The 19,152-nt window shown below is 39.7% G+C and overlaps 1 protein-coding gene across 1 annotated transcript; it reads left to right on the top strand.

Moving 5' to 3' along the window:
- The first annotated feature begins 2,299 nt into the window (after positions 1–2,299).
- On the top strand, positions 2,300–19,119 carry LOC129721099 (metal cation symporter ZIP14). The gene is made up of 6 exons (XM_055673240.1): positions 2,300–3,377; positions 9,452–9,977; positions 17,577–17,909; positions 17,966–18,120; positions 18,184–18,769; positions 18,827–19,119. The coding sequence occupies exons 1-6, from the start codon at positions 3,171–3,173 to the stop codon at positions 19,096–19,098; spliced, it is 2,079 nt and encodes a 692-aa protein (XP_055529215.1). The 5' UTR covers positions 2,300–3,170; the 3' UTR covers positions 19,099–19,119.
- The last annotated feature ends 33 nt before the right edge of the window (positions 19,120–19,152 follow it).

Raw genomic sequence — 19,152 nt, 5'->3', positions numbered from 1 at the left:
TAGGTCACGTTGAGAGTTGTCGCCCTTCTTGTATATTGAGCATAATACTCCCTTCTTCCACTCCTCCGGTAGCCGTTCTGTATCCCAGATCCTGACTATCAGCTGATGGAGACAGGAAGCCAACCTATTCGGGCTCTGCTTGATAAGCTCCGCTACGATGCCATCCTTTCCAGCCGATTTGTTATTTTTCTCCCTCATCCGCTGTGCTGACAAAGCTTATACCATCTTGGTCTCCTGCCTCTGCGCCATTCTGGTGTTTATTGTAGTGCTACTCCCATCTTTCGAACATATCACGTTCATCCGTCAAGATTCCTCCATCTTTCAACCGACACATTTCAGCCTGCTTGGGAAAGCCTGCAAGTTTCTTGTGGAATCTACGTATTTCTTAAGATTCATACAGCTGCTCCATTTCGTTACACTCTAGCTCTTCTAGGCGGCGTTTTTTATCCCGGAAAAGATGGGTCTGCTATCTTCGTTTTTGTTTGTATCGTTGAAGATAACGCCTAGGGTCGATTTCTGAACTCTTGAATTCACCGGTTTTGAAAAATACCCATGTTAGATTTATCTCTGATTGGTCAAAATCTGAGTTCATAACAAGGCTCGACATTTTTCAATAGTACAACAGTTAACATAATAAAATTACAATTTTTCGCATTTGGGTAGACGAGTAGCTAGTTTGAAAAAATGTTGCACTGTTATAGAAATGAATAAAATTTGTCGATATCTAACTGAGTTATAAAAATTTGAAATTGAACACAAATTCGTACATGTTCCGAGTTTAAATTAAAGAGCATACTCTTCCTGATGCGCACGCTCGTACACGTAGAGTCTGATCAATGCCCTGAAGATGGTTTCCATCAGCAGCCAAAGTCATTTTCCATTGAAAAGTGTCAGACGATGTTCACCTTTACTTTCAATTGAAAATAGTATTCGAGTAGTTTTCCTGTGATTCGAGAAGTACTCGAAAAGGAAACGAATGAATTTCAATTGAAAACGAAGGTTAACAGTGCTACTATCATCTGATGATTTTCAATTGAAAAGTAGTGAAACTTTGTCAGGCCTCTGAGAGCCGTAGTATTATTGCATTGTTCACTGAATATAACATAGTCGCGATCACAAAAGCAAAACCTTCGCGTAGCTAACCGTTAATTGTACAGAATAATTGTAAGGTAAGCGATACTATCCTACGGACACTAACAATTGCTACCAAACTGGAGTTTGGACATGCATATCATAAGTACATACCATCAAAATTCTCATTGTTCATCCAAATTTAGTTATTTTTCAAAATCCTATATACTAACATCATTGAATTTTCACAAAAGTAGTGAAATATCTATCTATATATCCATACTCAGCATATTTGAAGTTTTGAGTCATCCGATAAACATTATTCAAATCGTTGTCAACTTTGGTCGAATTATACAAATACAAGGATACTTTAAAAATTTTCTCAAGCTCGGGACCTTGAAAAATAAATATAGTACAGCAGTGAATGTTTAAAATAAACTTTTTTCATCTGTAAATGATGCAGAAAACTCCGTCGTAATACCTAATTTTTTTATAATTTTTGCTCATTTTTCGTTGGTTTAGTCCAATTAAGACGCCTTAACAGAGATGTTTCAAAATTGCCATTCCGGTCGATATTAATATTGAACGTATAACAAAACGGATACCAAACCAGATACGTACTATTAATGCTTGAATACTATTTAATAATTTATAATCAAGTATGGTTCCATTCACTAAGATATATTATAAAGCTGATTTATATCTTTAATCGTGACGAACTAAGTACTACTTTTGGAAGTAATCAAATTTCTATTTGAAGAAAGTTTAGAAGTATCTACTTTGAATTTCATACAAAATTACATAACTTTGAGGACATAAAGTAAACACTTAAAGCAAAATTAGACAATCATTGTTCCCTTACAAGCAAAATTATTTTTTTCGCAATATCTCGAAAACTAGACATAGAAAACACACAAAAAAATTGCACCACAATTTGCTTCTTATCAGTGTTATCATACAATAACGAACAACTTATCTATTCAGCAATAAATCAAAACAGTAAATTGCTTGTAGGATTAGCAAAATTTTTCAACAAAAGAAGCTTCTGTAGCTCAACCAAAGCAGCTTCATTTGCGTCGATGATTCTATCAGTAAGTGGCATCAGTCACCCTAATCCAACAACAGTCTATACCTCCTTATATTATCTCCATCCTCTCTCTCGCACTGGATCTGCATCAACCCAAATCAAAATCTCTCGGTTATCGCCAGTGCAGCTATAGCAGTCGAGATCATCGCCACTTTCTCATCTTCTCAATCCATAAACAAACAAGACAGAGCCACTGGCAGTTGAATAACTAGTTGCCCGACCGTCGTTATCACTTTGTGTCCACAACTGCCCGGCACTACAATGAGGAAGTCGTGCTGCGGATTGTCTCCGAAGCGAGAAGTGTACAGTGTGGTGCCGCCACCTATCCACTAACCGGACGCTTTGGATATCAACATCGCGATCGGACTCTACCGTAGTCAGTGGCGATCGGAACGGCGACGCAGACAGTTGTTGGTTGTTGTACCTTGCCTGCGGAACACGTCGTCGTCTGCGCAAATCAGCTGTCACAGAGCGGCAGACGGGTATTTTCGAAAGGGTGCCCGCGCGCGTTGATTGTGTTTTGAAAAGTGTTTCCTACGTTAGATTATGCTTGTCGACGCGGGATCGGGTTTGATTTAGTTATGCTTCGATTGACTTGGAATTACTTTCATTAGTGGAAATACAGACTTCCATCGACAGCAGCTTGCTGAAGTGGCAACGAAACAATTACGAAACACGGAAATATCAGACGGTAAACGAGTCAACAAAGAATTTAATGTTTAGTGTTATGATTATAAAGAAAATAAGCAACAGCTGGAAGGTCCGTTGCCTTGTTATCAGTTTGTGCACCAAAAATCGCTCACTGTTTTACCCAAATACGGCCGGTGATTGTTGCAAGTGTAAACTGTTAGTGTAAAAAGCAGTTTTTAAAAGCTACAGAGCTAGTGATTTATCACACTCTATGAAGAAAAAACGTCACCATTTGAAGCCTGTTGCGTCCGGCAAGCTTTTCAAGTAACCTTTAACGGATCACAATTTTAAAACAGCTAGCCGTCAGTGTATAGTCGCCATCATGATCCAGGGAAGGAATTTCAAGTGGATTGTTGTTGTTGTTGGTAGTTTGCTGCTGACAGGCCTCTTCCAGCTTACGGTTGCGGAAGGAAATAACAGCGACAAACAACAGCAACCAGCAGTTGGAACTGCTGGGTCGGCAGGTGAAAACAAATTCCTCAAATACCTGTTCAACAAATATGGCAGCAAAGGGGTTATCTCGTTCGAGGTAAGTGTTTTACTGATCATAGGAGGTAAGCTAGCGAAGATCTACAGTGTGGTACGAATGTGGCCTAGGAAGACAAATATTACTTGACTATTGGATGCCAAAGATCATCTGGATCATGTGTGCGTGTATGTTTGTAAATAATTTGAGTAATTACTAAAATTGCTGAATCAACGTTATTTTTACCAATGTTTCTTTTTTTGAATTCTTGCATCGTGGAAAACGCAAAGAATGTGATAGTGAAGATTTGAAAACATATGTCACTAAATATTGCGTATTATTGGAAAGTTCAAGCTATGCTACAATTTGTAAAATCTTTGACGTGTTTGGAACGATTCGTGTTACAACTAAAATGTGACAATGTGTTTTTTTTTTAAATTTTTTTAAATGTGTATTTTGTTGAGGTATTTCTAATTTAAAACTTTTCTAAGAATAATTGAATTTCAATGATGTTGAATGATTCCATTAGTCATTTCAAATCAAAAGGCTTTTGGTGTTCATCGTTCTAAATGTACTCGTTTACGAGATATCTAAAATTGAATTTTCTATCTTTTTCTCTGAAATTGGATCTAAAGAGTGGTATTTCTGCATATCGGTGATCTTTTTTGACTATTGCCAAATATAATATCATTCTGTTACCCTCTGTTCGCATTCTTCATGTGATCTTTAAAAAAAAGATTTTTTTGATACAAGAACTTTACTTTTCTGGTTAGCTAAATCGCATCATTCTTCTGCACTTGTGATGTACGTTACTTGTTAAGTTGCAAAAAAATGCCGCTCTGCTTTGATGTTATATTTTGTTGCGAATGCTATTGTTGTATTGCACTTCAACTGTATTATTGTATTGAACAAACTTATTAGTTCAGCAATAAACAAAAAAAAAGTTGAAAAAATCAAGGTGCTCAACCCTAAATCGTAAGATAATATTATATAGAGCATTTTTGTAGAATATTTCGACTTTCTAAAAAATCGTTTTTAGGTTGCCCAAACGTATGATTTATGAAAAAATGACTTTTTCAAGCTACAAAACCACGCTTTTGCACATTTTTCATATCTGTTCGATTCCTAAATTTTCCCATATATTTTTTTATTTTTGTGGGGTTGTTTTACCAATCGATCGATTCCAATAAAGAAAAAAGATTTTGATAATAACTAAGCCACCATTCATCTATATTAGGGTGTCCCGAAAAAAATCGATGTTGAAAAAGTCAAGGAACTCAACCCTAAATTGAAAGATAATGTTATTTATAGCATTTTTGTAGAACAATTCGAATTTCTAAAAAAATGTTTTCAGATTGCACAAACGTGATTTATGAAAAAATGTCTCTTTTAAGCCACAAAACTACCCTTGTGCACATTTTTCAAATCTGTTCGATTCCTACATTTTTCCATATTTTTTTTGTGGGGTTGTTTTTGAATATTTTGCATGGTTTGGTTCAGCATCGCATTCAATTATTTGACTCACTTTCTCATAGTTTTTAGATAAACGATAAATTTTTTGATCAAGCACTGAATATTTACTGCTAAGCGGGGTTTAAGACGAAAATTTACATGAAAAAAGATCCTTGATATTTTAACCGGGGCTGAAATATTGGCGTTTTTACATGTGATGTAAAACTATGCATTTTATCAAAAATGCCACTAAAGCTCAATATCTCCATTGCACAGTGTTTTATTTTGCCGTTTGTGCGTATAATTCCCTAAATAGTGATTCGAATGTTGATCATAGCCAAAGGTATGTTCGGAGAAGTTTCAGGATATTCAAAAATGCATCTTTGAATGTAGAAAGATGGGTGATCAATCCATCAATGAGAGCGATGAAAAATTTACTTTTTAATCAGAATAAAATAGACGCAAGGTGTCTTCGACAAAGTTTTAGGTTATCTTAAAACAAAACACTTTACCGAAGACATCATGTTTCTGTCTCTTACACATTACGTGCAACATTGATTTTTTTATTAGAAGGCAATAAAAATCACAATTTTCGTTCTAACTTTTTTCGCAGATTTTTCATTTTTAAATTTTTAAAACTTCTACTAAGTTATCAGCCATCCAGAAACGCATTTGTTTTATGAACATTGTTATTTTTTATCTCCCGAAATAAAACAGTTATTGAACATATTTGTTAAAACGCATAGTTTTCCATCACATATAAAAATGCCAACATCTCAGCTCCCCGATAAGATATCAAGTATCTTATTCCATGTAAATTTTCGTCGTAAATCCCGCTTTGTTATGAAAATTTCAGTTTCTGATCAAAAATTTTTTTTATTTGTATTTTGAAGGGTTTTATCTAAAAATTATTATTATCTTTTTTCATTATTGGAATCAATCGATTGGTTCTTGCCCTTCACTTTCTAAAGCTTATTCTATGCGGATGTTGTCCAATACTATGTTTCGAATGGTCCATACAGAAGATCCAATTTTACACCACTGTTCTATTAATTTATTCAACTTGTTTACCCATTTTCAACTTAAAACATCTGATTTACGAGGGCATAATTTGCGTAGACATATTTGCTAGTTTGAATGTTTTTAAATAAATTATTTCGATGTTAATTTAGGATTGTGGGGGCCTCCTTTTCAGTTGTCAAAATTTCAACAAGGGAATATGTCATACAAAAATATAAGTTGAAGTAAGGTTATAGAAAAATTTTGTTAGTTTTATCGAAGTTTCTAGATTTTTGGTTCCAATTTATCCAATTTACAAATACTTTGAACTGATATTAACATTTTCGAGCTCAGTATTCTTTATTAGGTCATTTTAAACAAATTTATTTATTTTATTGATGACATTATCAAGACGATACCGAGTACTAGGGCGCCAGCCAGATCAAATAATTAATAATTGATTGAAATGCTTGGCCTATGTTGCGTGGGATTGCACAGGTTTTGCAGTTGATCCACTAAGGACATTGCAGCGGCAAAAGTACCGGGCAAATCCGTGTTGATCACTAACTACTAGTATTTATTTTTATACTTCAAAAAACCATTTTTTCACTTCTAAAATTTTGAAGCACTAGCCCCCCCCCCCTAATCGAAGTTCTGGCTACGCCCATGCGTAAAGAACGCGTTCAATAGCGCCAGCGGGGACTCCATAGCGCTCGCGCTTAGGAGCTTATACGTGCCGATGTTGTTTCACAAGAAAACTATTTCGAGAGTCAAGAACTAGTTTACAACACGAAGAAGGGTGAGAAGTACATCCCGCAAATCTAACTCAAGGTCCCATCCTGGGACCGGTGTTGTGCAATATCATCCGCGATGGAGTGTTGAAGCTAAAATTCCTTGTAGGGGTTGTGGACGCCGGCTTTGCGGATGGAATAACGCATACGCAAGGTCAGGGACTGGATGTACTCCAGGAAGCTGGGCTTAGCACACTAGAAGACTACATCATATGATAAAAGTGATCTTTGAAGGGCTTATAGTCGACGATAAGCTCAACCAATGAATGATGTTGAATAACTCAACAGTGTACGGCAGCAAGTACAAACTTCTTGCCAGCGTAGTTTCGTCCATATTTAACCGTTATGTACTCGGTAGGGTACCCGGGGACCTTTTCGGACTTTATTGCTTTTATTGCTCAAACTTATGGAATGCTCCTCCGGGACCGACATGAACCTGTGACCACATCTGTTTCCAGTAAATCCGGATCATCGGGAGCATGTTCCAGTGGGACAAATTAGTACAATTGTCAATGAAACCGAACAATTTTGGTATCAAAATTCATGAAATCACTCCAGGAGTTGATTTTCATTCATTTTGTGTCCATCTGGTAAGTTGCCCGAAAAAGCCTTTTCGGAACAGATTCCCGACCTTTAACATGGTCCCGAAGATCCAAATTTATGGGAATCACATGGGGACCACTCTTCTGGTCCCGTTAGCTGGAAATAATCAAATTTTCCAATCTTTTGGCTGGTCAAGATCGTAAAACGGTCAAGAATTGAAGAAGTAAAAAGCATTTCATTTTGGTGGGTACCCGGGTACCCTGCCGAGTACTGACGTGTGGTAAAATTGCCGAGTATATAACGGTTAAGCTGGGTGGGCCCGGAAAAGGTGAACTTCTACTTGACCTGTCAGATCATGGTTTTCTTAGGAGTATCGGCACAGGTTCGGGCGCGCGAGGTTCCTCATGCGTCCTGGATGCGTAGATGCGGAAAAGATTGATTAGCATGTATTCTTCGTAAGCCCTGAAACAGACTCTACTCCATACATCCTAGTTCAGAGGATGTGTGAAAACCCGAACATCTGGAGTGCGGTCTGTGTAGCCGCCAAACCGGTAGCTAACTCCAGGTAGTTATTTGGGAGGACTAAGAGTAAAGAGGGCTCGACATGGCCACTTCCAGTTTGTGAGAAACTAAAAATTGGGAAAAAGTAACTGTTTTTTGAAAGCAAAGTGTCACGCAGAGGTTGAAAATTATGTTTAAAAGATTTATAGGAGAGGTGAAGATAAATTCACTATTCGACTAAGACTAATACTATGACTAAGAGGTTATATTTATATTTGCAGTGATTTCAAGGCTTCTGGATAAATATTTCTAGAGAAGCATTTTAAAACGTTTAATCTTCTTTGATCAACTTTTGATCGCTCGAAAAGCGACGAACCCATCGAGCAATTACTCTGCAATCTTTTAACGCACTTCCGAGCTCGCTAGGGGCGTCAAAATTCGCAAAAAATTGTTAAGAAGCTGTAATCTTTCACATATTTTTTATTTTGAGCTCTAGGGCACATTTTTTTTACCATAAATTTTCGGCAAGATTGTCCTTTTTGTTTTAAAATAATTATAAAATCGTTTCCTTAATAAAAATTGATTTTTGTTTTTCAAACTACCACAAATATTATGATGGTAAATAAAACAGCCATTCTACTAAAACTTCTTTCTTTATCAGGACGCTAAAAAGGATAATCTTATAAGTAACTCTCTAACTTTCTTCGGTATATCTTCAATTTCTTTCACTAACCTTTGTCCGTTGGATATTTTACTGCAAACACGATTTTTTCGTGAAGATCTAGAGAGTAATTCCCAAAAGAGGTTTGCCTTTCCAGCAAAAAAAAATAGTATGAGATTCAATTCTCTACAGCTCGCAGTAAATTAATGTTACGTTTTCGGAAAGTTTGTACATCATGGGTCTGTTTTCATATGTATACAATTCTGTACTCTGGTCACCTTAACTTTTCATTTGTTTGTGTATCATAATTACACGCTATTATTCACTTTCAAAGATTATTTATTCTTGCTCCTATTTCTATAACCCGTAGAAAGTTTTGAAAGTTTCAAATCACTCTTAATGACGATGCAGTGAATGCCGGCTTTAAATTGGCCTATAGTACAAATTATGACTCCAATAGATGTCTGTATAAGTTTTATCTCCGATTCTGCTTTGTGTGGAGATCCGTTTCGTCTTATATCAACCCATATTGCAAAACTTATTGTGCAATTTCTCTCAATGTAGAGTTTCAGCGTTTCTTCCTGAAGTGATGTGCAAAATATGTTCAATGCCATACATCTTATGCATTCCGATTCACGCTGTTCGACGTACTGAATTGTTCAACTGTACTTAAAACATTTATCAAATATAAGCAAAAATATAAAATTTAGCTCTCTGACAAAATCGGAAATAGATAGAACTAGATAAACAAAATTGGAGCGTTGATAATTTTTTCTGGAACTTTATTTCTATTTTCTGTTTCATTTGTACGTCTCTAAATTACTTATAACTTTCCTTTCCGATTTAGCAAAAAATGTTATAATCATAAAGTAAAATCAAATTTTTTAAAGACCAATTGCTGCTTCAATTGCGTTCCATGCAATCCGTTAATTACAATGCCATCCTTCTGTGAAAGTTCACTGACTGACTACCTACGACTAATTAAATATCACCTTGCCAGTCGTCCAGGTCTACTCTGAGACGATGGAATACATTATAATCTTATGTCAACATCAACACCGCTTCCAGTCTTACTGCTGAGCCCGCCTTGTTTTGCACACTACGCACTATTTGCACGCAATCATTCACTTCGCAAACAATTTGAATAATCAAGCTTATTTTGTCATTTCCTGTTTCTTTCTCATCACCAGGGCCTAGAGCATCTGATGCACAGCCTCGGCTTGGGTGGATTGGACTTTATCCCGACGCACACGCTAGACGAGCATCGGCCGGAGGGTTTTAAAACCGAAGACCTGGTGGAACCCTTTACGATTCCTGTCAGCACCAGCGAGCAGAAAGTAACAGTTTCATTCTCCGATCATCAGGATGATAAGGAAGGTGCGGAAAGAAAACGGCCAATGTACGCTACGATGACAAATACGTACACGCCACAGACAACAGAGGTTGTCACAAAAAGCACCGATGAGGGATCCGAGTACCAAAGCGGTCATGAGCCGCAACACGACGCTATCATCCGCAGCTCGGATGAGATTCGTAAGCTCAACGAAGTGCGGCCCATAGAGGATACCAATGACAGCGAGCAGAGAGATAAAATCAGTCGCCTAAATAGTGGCGATGACGTCGATAACGCGAGTAGCAAGTGGCACAATGAAGTGTGGCAGGAAATTATCTTTAAAGAGATTCACGATCCACAACATCGCCATCCGCGCCGAGACGGTAAGAAACTGCGCACGGTTCTCATTAACATCTCCACAGTGGATATGGGATTAGGGTAAACGACGTGACTGGCTGCCACATCTGTGCCTCGAGCGTACAGATTGACAAATATGGTCACGTGCACTTGACTCAATTTCATCGCCGTTTGGAATTGTTTAGGGGCATTTAAATCAGATCAGATCAGCAGTATGCTACTGCAGCAGTATATGCGAGATGATTTCCAACAAAGCTAACTCACGAACGGCACACGCCTATGAAACGTGAATTGAATGGAAACGAAAACAAACAAAAAACTTTTTAGTTTGTCCGACAATGGGTTTTGTTTGACACAAAGCGCGGCATTGTCTTATCTGATATGTGGTGTTATTCCGTATCATCACATGTTAATGATTATGTTCATCATCATCGTGTGGTTTACATGCTAGTTATTATTTACTTTGATGCTGAAAGCTCTCGGGCAAAATTTACATTTCGAGGTTTAATTTTGTATTCAATTCTGTAACTAATTTTACCATGCAGCTCATGCAGGCCGTAACTCAAAATGCTGATTTGGGGCTCGATTTATTCAGACCACGTTTTCTAATTTGTGGAAACACGATGTTGCTTGAACTGTCGACCAATTTAGTCACTGTTTTTGGCGTCCATAAGCCAAAAGTCAACCCAAGCACAAAATTAATTAGTTTCTAAAGGTTCCATATTATTTGGACATCCTGAAGATTTGTTGTTTAGCATAACCTGAAATGTCAAGGTAAAACAAGAAAACCCCGTTTTGTTACGAGAAAAAAAAAGCGACCTATAAATTCTGCCAACATCGAGCCCCGGAAAGTCCGGTTCATGGTCCAATCGGAACGGTATTTTCAATGACCGATTTTATTTTGGATCAGAGCCTCTCGGAACAACGTAAGAAATCGTGCCCAAAATTGAAGGTAGAAGGTCGTCTACTATCACTATTTTAGGATGAGGTTTTTCACAAGTCTGTAAAGCTCTGTGAGTTAGATGACATGAGTATGTTACTTCCAAAAAAAAATATTTGAATGAGCCTATCTTAGTGTCAAATAAAAGGTTTAGTTTCGCCAGTGATTGCTGGTGAATTTTACTATAATCGAAATATTAGTTCAACGGTTATGTGCTCGGCATGGTACCCGAGTACCTTTTCAGACTTTATTGCTTTAAAAAATAAGGTCGACCTCAATCACAGAACAGATATGCAACTTCGAACAAAACTCTGCAACAAATCGGTGCCCAAGCATTTTTTGCTGTTCCATCCTACATTTATTTTACAGTGCATCGTTCGAACAGTTCGCTCCAATAGTTTGAACATGCTCAAAAAAAATATTTTTCTTTGCTTCAATGACCAGACAAAAAGGTGATCTTGAATAGTTGAATCTATCAAAATCAAGTTAAGACAGGACCGCATTCAAGAGATCTTTAAAGCGTAAATTCAGTAACAATTCACAATCAACGTCAATACAACAAATTAAACTAAAAACCTTTCAACCATTCAAACATTGTTTAACAAATTTTCTTGGATTGTACATCTCGCAACTGTTGAAACTATTTTAACCTGTTTTTTTTATTCTGTATGTCTGAAGTTCACTGGGTACTGAAATGCCACTGCGACACTCTTGCTGATTGTCTTTTGTGGCGGGCCCCGATTGCTGTGCACAGGTTACGGATTGCTCGTACTCATTGATGGAGTAGAACTGTTTTGTTGTAAACCTGTACCCCAATTAGGTACAACATAGTTGATGAAACTAATTACCTGTTTGGGATTAGAGCTCCACACTTGATATGGAGTTGAAAGGTAGCTTCCTAAGAAGTTGTACCTAGAGAAAGCAAGAGCCCAAACAAGTTTGGAAGTGCATTTGACGGACTTAAGTGCTAGTAGTGCTGCTTGACTGTCCGAGAATATACCGATTTTCGCATGTCTGTAGTTGCGTTGCAGACATATTTTTGCGCAGATATATATGGCATATACCTCTGCCTGAAAAACGGTGGGCCATTTTCCCAGGGAAAACGTTTCCCTGATACCGGGTCCGTATATACCATTTCCCCAGGGATCCCATTTTCGAGCCATCCAGATAAAAACTGACGATGTCAGGTGAAAAATTAGGCCCTCCATTGTTCCACATAGAGCGGTTTGTTTCTATCACTCTATACGGAATATCCATGTTGGTCCTAACGTTCATCCAGTCGGAGACTGTGGTTAATAGTTAGTTTGAACTCCCTAAGTATGCGAAGGTGGCCGATTTGGTCCCCTTCGAGTATAGTTTTCCTCCTTTGCAACCTTAGAGCGCCAAGCTCTGCTTCCTTTTTCACATGAAGAAGTAGAGGTAGTAGGCAAAGCATAGCTTTCATGGCTGCAGTTGGAGTTGTTCGCATAGCGCTGGTAACCGAAAGACATGCAAGTCTTTGATCTTTTTTAAGTTTGGCTTGCGCAGTCACTTCGTTCACCTTAGGCCACCACACTAGGGCAGCATAGGTGATTCTTGGTCGGGCAATGGTCTTGTAAGACCAGAGTGCCAAGTCTGGTTTCAGTCCCCAGGGCTTACCGAACAGAGTTCTGCAGGCCCAGATCGCTGAGATCGCTTTCTTAGCGGCATGATCCAGTTGTGCAGACCAGTTCAGTTTCTTGTCCAGAATAATTCCGAGGTATTTGACTTCATTGCTGAAGCCCAGTCTAACTCCATTCAGTATTGGAGGAGTGATGGAGATCTATCCTATCGAAGGCCCCTTAATATCAAGAAAGGCACATAGCGCCGTCCCCTGATAACTCAGGGAATTTACAATCAACGTCACTGAGCTGTGAAGAGCAGTTTTTGTTGACTTGCCGCTTTGATAGGCATGTTGGTTCCTATTCAGTGGGGAGTCTTTAAGAAACTCATCACGGATATATTAATCCATTATTTTCTCCATCAACTTCAGAAGTGATGAAGTCAGACTTATGGGTCTGAAAGTTTTTTTTTTTTGGGTATAAACACTACCTTCACCTTCAGCCAGTCATCCGGAATATGGCCCAGGATAAAGCTGGCTCTGAAGTGGTTGATGAGTTCGGACATGATAGCTGCGGCCGATTTTTGTAGAAAGATGGGTAGTATGCCGTCTGGACCTGAAGATTTCATAGGGTCGAGTGAGCTTAGAGCCCAACCTATTGAAGCCTCCGTGAACAGTCGGCGGGCCTGCAGGATGGACTCCCGAGACGCCATTTGTCTCGAGTTGTCCCGCCGCGACCCATCACTATTCTGTTCTTCAGTCTCTGTCGATCCAGGGTCTATGGTCCGATAAACTAGGTTCATCGGAGACTTGCCAATTTTTAATCCTTTCAGAAATAGAGGCGCTACGCAGAGTGAGATCAAGGACCTTCTGTCTGATAGCATTGATAAGGGTGGGGTTATTCCCTACATTACATACATTGACATCGTTAGAAGTAAGGTATTCAAGTAGGTACTCACCCCTAGTGTTGATATCCGAGCTACCCCAGATCGTGTGGTGGGCGTTGGCATCGCAGCGGATCAGAAACGGCTTGTTGATGGTCCTGCAGTACCGCACGAGCGCAGCAAATTTGGGTGGCGGTATATCACCTTGGTCGTCCGGGAAGTAGGCCAACGCGACAACCATCTCCTGCTTTCCTCTGGTTGTCGGTACTTCAACCGTGATGGCAACGACGTCGCGTTGGATAAATTCTGTAATAGGTAAAAATTTTAGTTCTCTATTTAGCAGAATTGCAGTCCTTGGTTTGGACTGCGTGTCACAGTAGATTAACCTACCGTTAGGAGCGTTAAGTCCGAGAACTTTGGATTCGTTGATCCACAGCTCCTGGATGAATACAGCCGCTAGCTGCTCTTTGGCGAATCTCCTGCAAAGAACACCCGAGGCGCCTTTTGCGTGATGGAGATTTGCTTGCACGCAGCGAAGGCTGCTCACTTTGCAGTGATGTTGCCGTCTTTGTCCAGATCGGAAGATGATCCAGGTATTGGCTAACGGCTGCCAACAGCGGTTCGGCTTCGGTTGCAGCAGTCGATTGACAACAGAAGGTCGTCGCGCACACTGTGGCTGTTTTTGACTCCGGGGGGTGCGACTTAGGCCTTTAGGCCATTCGCAGGATCGCTTTGCCTGGGTGGTGGCAGAGTACTCCAGGAGGAGTTACCCGCACGTACCTTCCCTGACATTGCGACGGAGTCTTTCCTGCCTGTGATGTTCGGCCTTCCGCTTACCTTTCGGATGCGTGCTTTGCCGAAACCGTAGTGCATTTCATTATTTCTACTCTCAACGAGGTTGGCCGATTCTTCGTCAATATCCAGAACTAGTTCGACCGCGGTCTTTACCAATTTGCGGTTACAGACTCGCCACATTTCGGTAGAGAGATGGTCTTTCGATTCTGGAGTGAACGAAGAATCTTCTCGTTCGGAGAGTTCGCACTGTCCGCGAAGTAACCGACATACCGTCTGGCCTTCGGCAGATCCTTCATGTGGTAACTATACACGAAGCTGTGCTCCCTCCCACGGTACGAGAGAAGGTACCTCCCTTTCCAACCACTGCACTGTGTCGGTGTCGGCACAGACAAGTTGCAGGAACCATTTTTTAGATGGCAACCGTTAAACTTGGGCTTGGTGGTTGGATTTTCCTGGTCCGCAATGTGATCGAGGATGGAGGTCCGGAAGATTTTTGCTCAGTCGCCGCCTTTGTGCGTTAGAAAGTCGCTGGACAAGGGGTGCCGATGATTCGGGTTTCCCTTCGTCATCGGACCTTGTCTCTGGACCGGGAGGAGAGTCCTCCGTCCAGCGATTCGCTGTCGAGGTTTAAGTCGTCCTCATGCTCCATCTCCTCCGTTCCGCCCGGTGCGTTTGTTTTTATACGACTGCGCTCCGATAAGTCCATGGGTACCGACAAAGAAAGGCTGTCGGTGCCCGAATTTTCTGAATTAAAGTCTTTCATAAAATTCCCACGAGTCGCTGGGGAAAGAAGAGTCCGCTGCATCAGTGACCCGCGTGATGCAGTAAGGGCTAATTACTGTGAAGGGTGCCCTGGTACTCCACAGGCTCCGTTAGAGGCAGGGCATTTGTTAAACCCCCCCCCCCCCACCACGTCATCCATCGGCATGGGTCGCATAACACCTTAGCTTAGGTGTTTTTTTAACCATTGGATTTTACGTAACAGCCATAGTTAGGAGCTGTTACAACCATCCTCCTTCTCAGGGGCTTTGGACCCTCTGCTAAAGTTCTCAATAATTCAAGTCTGTTCGTAAAGGCTAGACTGAACCAAAGAGAACCGTAACAGGCGGAGTTATTTTAAACTGTTAGTTGATTTACTTGAATATCTTCGTTGGACTTGGAAACCGAATTTCTCGACCAACGACAATATTTTATTCTCGTGCCGTTTTTTATACCTAACATTGCAAGTAATACATATCAGACGCGCTATACACAGCACTGATTACGACATTAGGTACAATGTAGAAAAATGATTGTCGTTAATCAAGATATTCAGTTTTCAACTTGGGCAACAATGAAATTAATTAAAAATATATCTACATAAAAACCGTTGCACGAATGCGGGTGGTACTGTACGATTATCACGAAAAGGCACCCTCGCTACACCAATACCGGGGAGAACGAAGGATCTCTCGGCGAAAAGCGGCGAAACCTCATACAGTCCTTTTATTGAATGAATGGAACACAAGCGTAATAAAATTTCGAGTGTAAAATGCGTCCTCTTCACCGCTAGATGTCGATACTTAAAATAAAGAGATTTTGGTTCTTCAGTTGAACAGATGTGCCTCAATTCAACAAGCTTAAACTCATAGAGGCTCAGATTTTTTTACCCAATTAGTACTTGGCGGTGTACCCGGGTACCAACCCAAATGAAGTGCTTCTAACTTTTTCAATTATTTATCAATTTTGTTTCTTGACTCGTCAGAAGAGTTGTCTAATTTTAGTATTCGGGACCGACAGAAACCTTGGATCACATCTGATTCCTGTAAATCCGGATCTTCAGAACAATGTTCCGGTGAGACAAATTAGTGCAATTGACAATCAAACAGAACAACATTGGTATCAAAACTCAATAACTCACCTCAAGAGTTAATTATCATTCATTTCAAGTCCATTTGATGAGTTTTCTCAGAAAGGGCCATTTCGGAGCAGATTACCAATCTTGAACATGTTTCCGGATTTACGGAAGCCATATCTATCTCTTGACGGCTCAAGATCCAAAATCGATCAAGAATAGAAAAAGTTAAAAGAAATTTAATGTGGGGAACCCATTTAAGGCGTCATTTACCCGAAAACTTTGCTGCAAATTAATAAAACTCTCGACAGGCAATTGCCAATGGTATGATTCAAACGATGTTTTTATTGAAAATTTGTAGAAAGTGTTATGTCTGTTAGTCTGTGGTCTCATATTAGTAAACGAAAATGCAAAAATAAGTTTACAATTTGTTGAGGTTTTTTTTCCTTATGCTAATATGCGACTCAAAACAAACAAAGTTTTAAGCCATTGATAAATACCTATATACCTGTTGTTAGAATTGTTCAACTTAGATTATATCTCACTATTGAAGCAAGAATAACGATTTTGTCATGCTTCAGTGTCTACAGGTAGTTTAAGTACCAGGTTTTGATGGCCGTTAAATCAAACATCGCTCGGTTTCCCATCTCAAGACTAGAATTAGAGATATTTGGTAACCTTGCTTTCTATTTCTAGCAGACGTTAAAAATAACCTTATGTTCGCCCGTATAAACAAATAAATCTTTAGTTATATTCTTCTACAAATATAGAAGAAATCGTCGACAAGCGTAACAAATGCACGGTCTATCAATTTTTATTACACTTTTTAATACTTACGTGAAACGTAAACATCAATCGATGTTGGGTTGTATAATTTGAAACAATTTTTTATTTTCTGGACTTTCATTTACGTGATGTTTTTTAGAAGCACTTAACACAATATGTTTTTATTATTTTATTTGAAAACAAAATAAATTATATGCTCAAACTTTTGTAGGGGTAAGAGGCGGGACCATCATTATCATCCACATCACGAAGCAAATTTTTGGGATAAAGTAAGCAATGGCTCTTTAGGTGATTATATGGTTAAACACATTTTAAATATATTTTCAAAACGTGCAGACAGATGATGTGCAGATTTTATGACAGTAATAAATTGTGCAATGTTTCTTTTTTGATAAGCACGGCATCGGTTACAATGTATAAGCTTCCATGGAGGCGCGTGATGCCATTAATATAATACTGTTCATTTTTATTGCTGGAACGTTGTACTAATTCTACACACATATTATTTGAGCAAATTAAGTTGCATACGAATTTGTACTCAGCAAACTCTCCCCGCTGGTCTCGAGGTACGATGCTGGCCTTACAAGCCAGTCGTCGTAGGTTCGAGGCTCGGCTCGGGAGAAGTCATAAGGATCGTAGCGCCTACCCCGCAATTGCGCGCTGCGAAGTCTGTGTATAATAAACAGAATGTCGATTTCAGAATCGGAATGTAGCACCAAGGCTTTACTTTACTTTTACGAATTTGTACTCATTTATTGTAAGTAACAGTGTTCTTTCACACATCCTATTTTCTTTCATTCCATTTAGACCGTAGAAAATCATGTCTCTCGCCAATGTCCATCGTGCACCTGATCCTGGAGGAACCGATTAATTCTGCGGAAGTGCTGCACACAAACTTTAACTACGAACTGGAGTCCACCAACAGATATCGTCGATCACTAGCGCATCATCACCGTGACCATGATCAGGATGAAGAGGAGCAAGAGATAGAGGAAATACTCGCTGCGAGGATAAAAATAACCCCATCAACGTTCAAGGATTTGTGTCCAGCATTGTTGGCCCAAATTGATCAAAGGGCATGCCAACAAAAATATGATTTGGACAACCAGCCTCTTGTGGAGAAGAAATTCTTTTCTGTCTGTAAGTTTTGTAAATCTCGTTATTTTATTCGCTCATTGTTTCAAGTTATATTTCAGCCTGGTTGTATGCAATCATATGTGTCACAATCATCTCAGTCTGCGGTCTTACGGGAGTGGCAATGGTTCCTTTGGCTAAATCGGTGGCTTACGATGAAGTCCTTCGTTTTCTAGTGGCCCTAGCTGTGGGCACTCTCTGTGGAGATGCTCTTATGGTATGTCAGAAACCATTAAACCTTTATTTTCCATAGTAAATAAAAATATTTTTCTTACTGCAGCACTTACTACCGCATGCCTTAGTTTCACACACAGATCACGAAACACAGGAAACCACCGCGAGTACAGAACATATACATAGCGACGAACCCGTTTGGCTATGCTTCTGTGCTTTTATGAGTGCATTATTCATGTATATACTAGAATCTCTACTACCGTTGTTAAGATCCGATGGAAATAGCGGGCACCATCACGGCCACTCACACGCAAAAGTAGCTCCCATCCCTTCCTCCCACCTAGAATCCCAGCGAAACACCAACGTTACCGACGATATCGAAATGGACCTACAGGAAAACAAGAGAAAAGAGCTGAACACAATGCTAGAGAAGAAAAAGCCGAAAAGTAAATCACTCAGTCCGGTGGCTTTTATGGTCATTCTTGGCGACGGACTGCACAATGTTACCGATGGATTAGCGATCGGAGCTGCTTTCGCTGCCGATCCTGTAACGGGAATGGCGACGTCATTCGCTATTCTATGCCATGAGTTACCACATGAGCTGGGAGACTTTGCGTTGCTGCTACAGTCAGGCGTTAGTATCCGGCGTGCACTGGCACTGAATATTGTTTCGTCTATTTTAAGTTTTGCTGGTAAATTAGCGCACTTTGTTCTAAGGTTGAGTGAAAATAATCAGCTTTCCATTCCAGGTATGTTCCTCGGTTTGTTGGTAACTGGACTGCATGAATCTGTGGTGCGATGGATTTACGCCGGAACGGCAGGAACGTTCCTGTACATCGCGCTGGCGGATTTAGTGCCGGAAATGAATCGAATCGATGTCGTTGATGGTGCGTCACAAGGGAACCAAGCGAGGAGAAGGCTACGAATAATATGTTCGCAAATATGTGGAATGTTCCTGGGGGGAATGATAATGTTGGCTATTGGGTTGAATGAGGACCATTTGCGGTTGTTGTTTGAATAAATTGTTGTTGAAAAAACAGAATGCCTTTTTCTTTTTTGATTTGCTCTTCTGCTT

The sequence above is a fragment of the Wyeomyia smithii genome, chromosome 2 (assembly GCF_029784165.1).
Source record: "Wyeomyia smithii strain HCP4-BCI-WySm-NY-G18 chromosome 2, ASM2978416v1, whole genome shotgun sequence".
Lineage (NCBI taxonomy): Eukaryota > Metazoa > Arthropoda > Insecta > Diptera > Culicidae > Wyeomyia > Wyeomyia smithii.
The sequence above is the reverse complement of the archived record's forward strand: the minus strand, read 5'-3'. Positions and strand labels throughout refer to the sequence as shown.

What these genes read in the sequence shown, in the direction of transcription:
- LOC129721099 (XM_055673240.1), top strand. Translation starts at nt 3,171, where the DNA reads ATGATCCAGGGAAGGAATTTCAAGTGGATTGTTGTTGTTGTTGGTAGT. An exon ending in AAGGGGTTATCTCGTTCGAG is followed by an intron (nt 3,378 to 9,451) that starts GTAAGTGTTTTA and finishes TCTCATCACCAG; the next exon opens with GGCCTAGAGCATCTGATGCA. An exon ending in GAAGAAATTCTTTTCTGTCT is followed by an intron (nt 17,910 to 17,965) that starts GTAAGTTTTGTA and finishes GTTATATTTCAG; the next exon opens with CCTGGTTGTATGCAATCATA.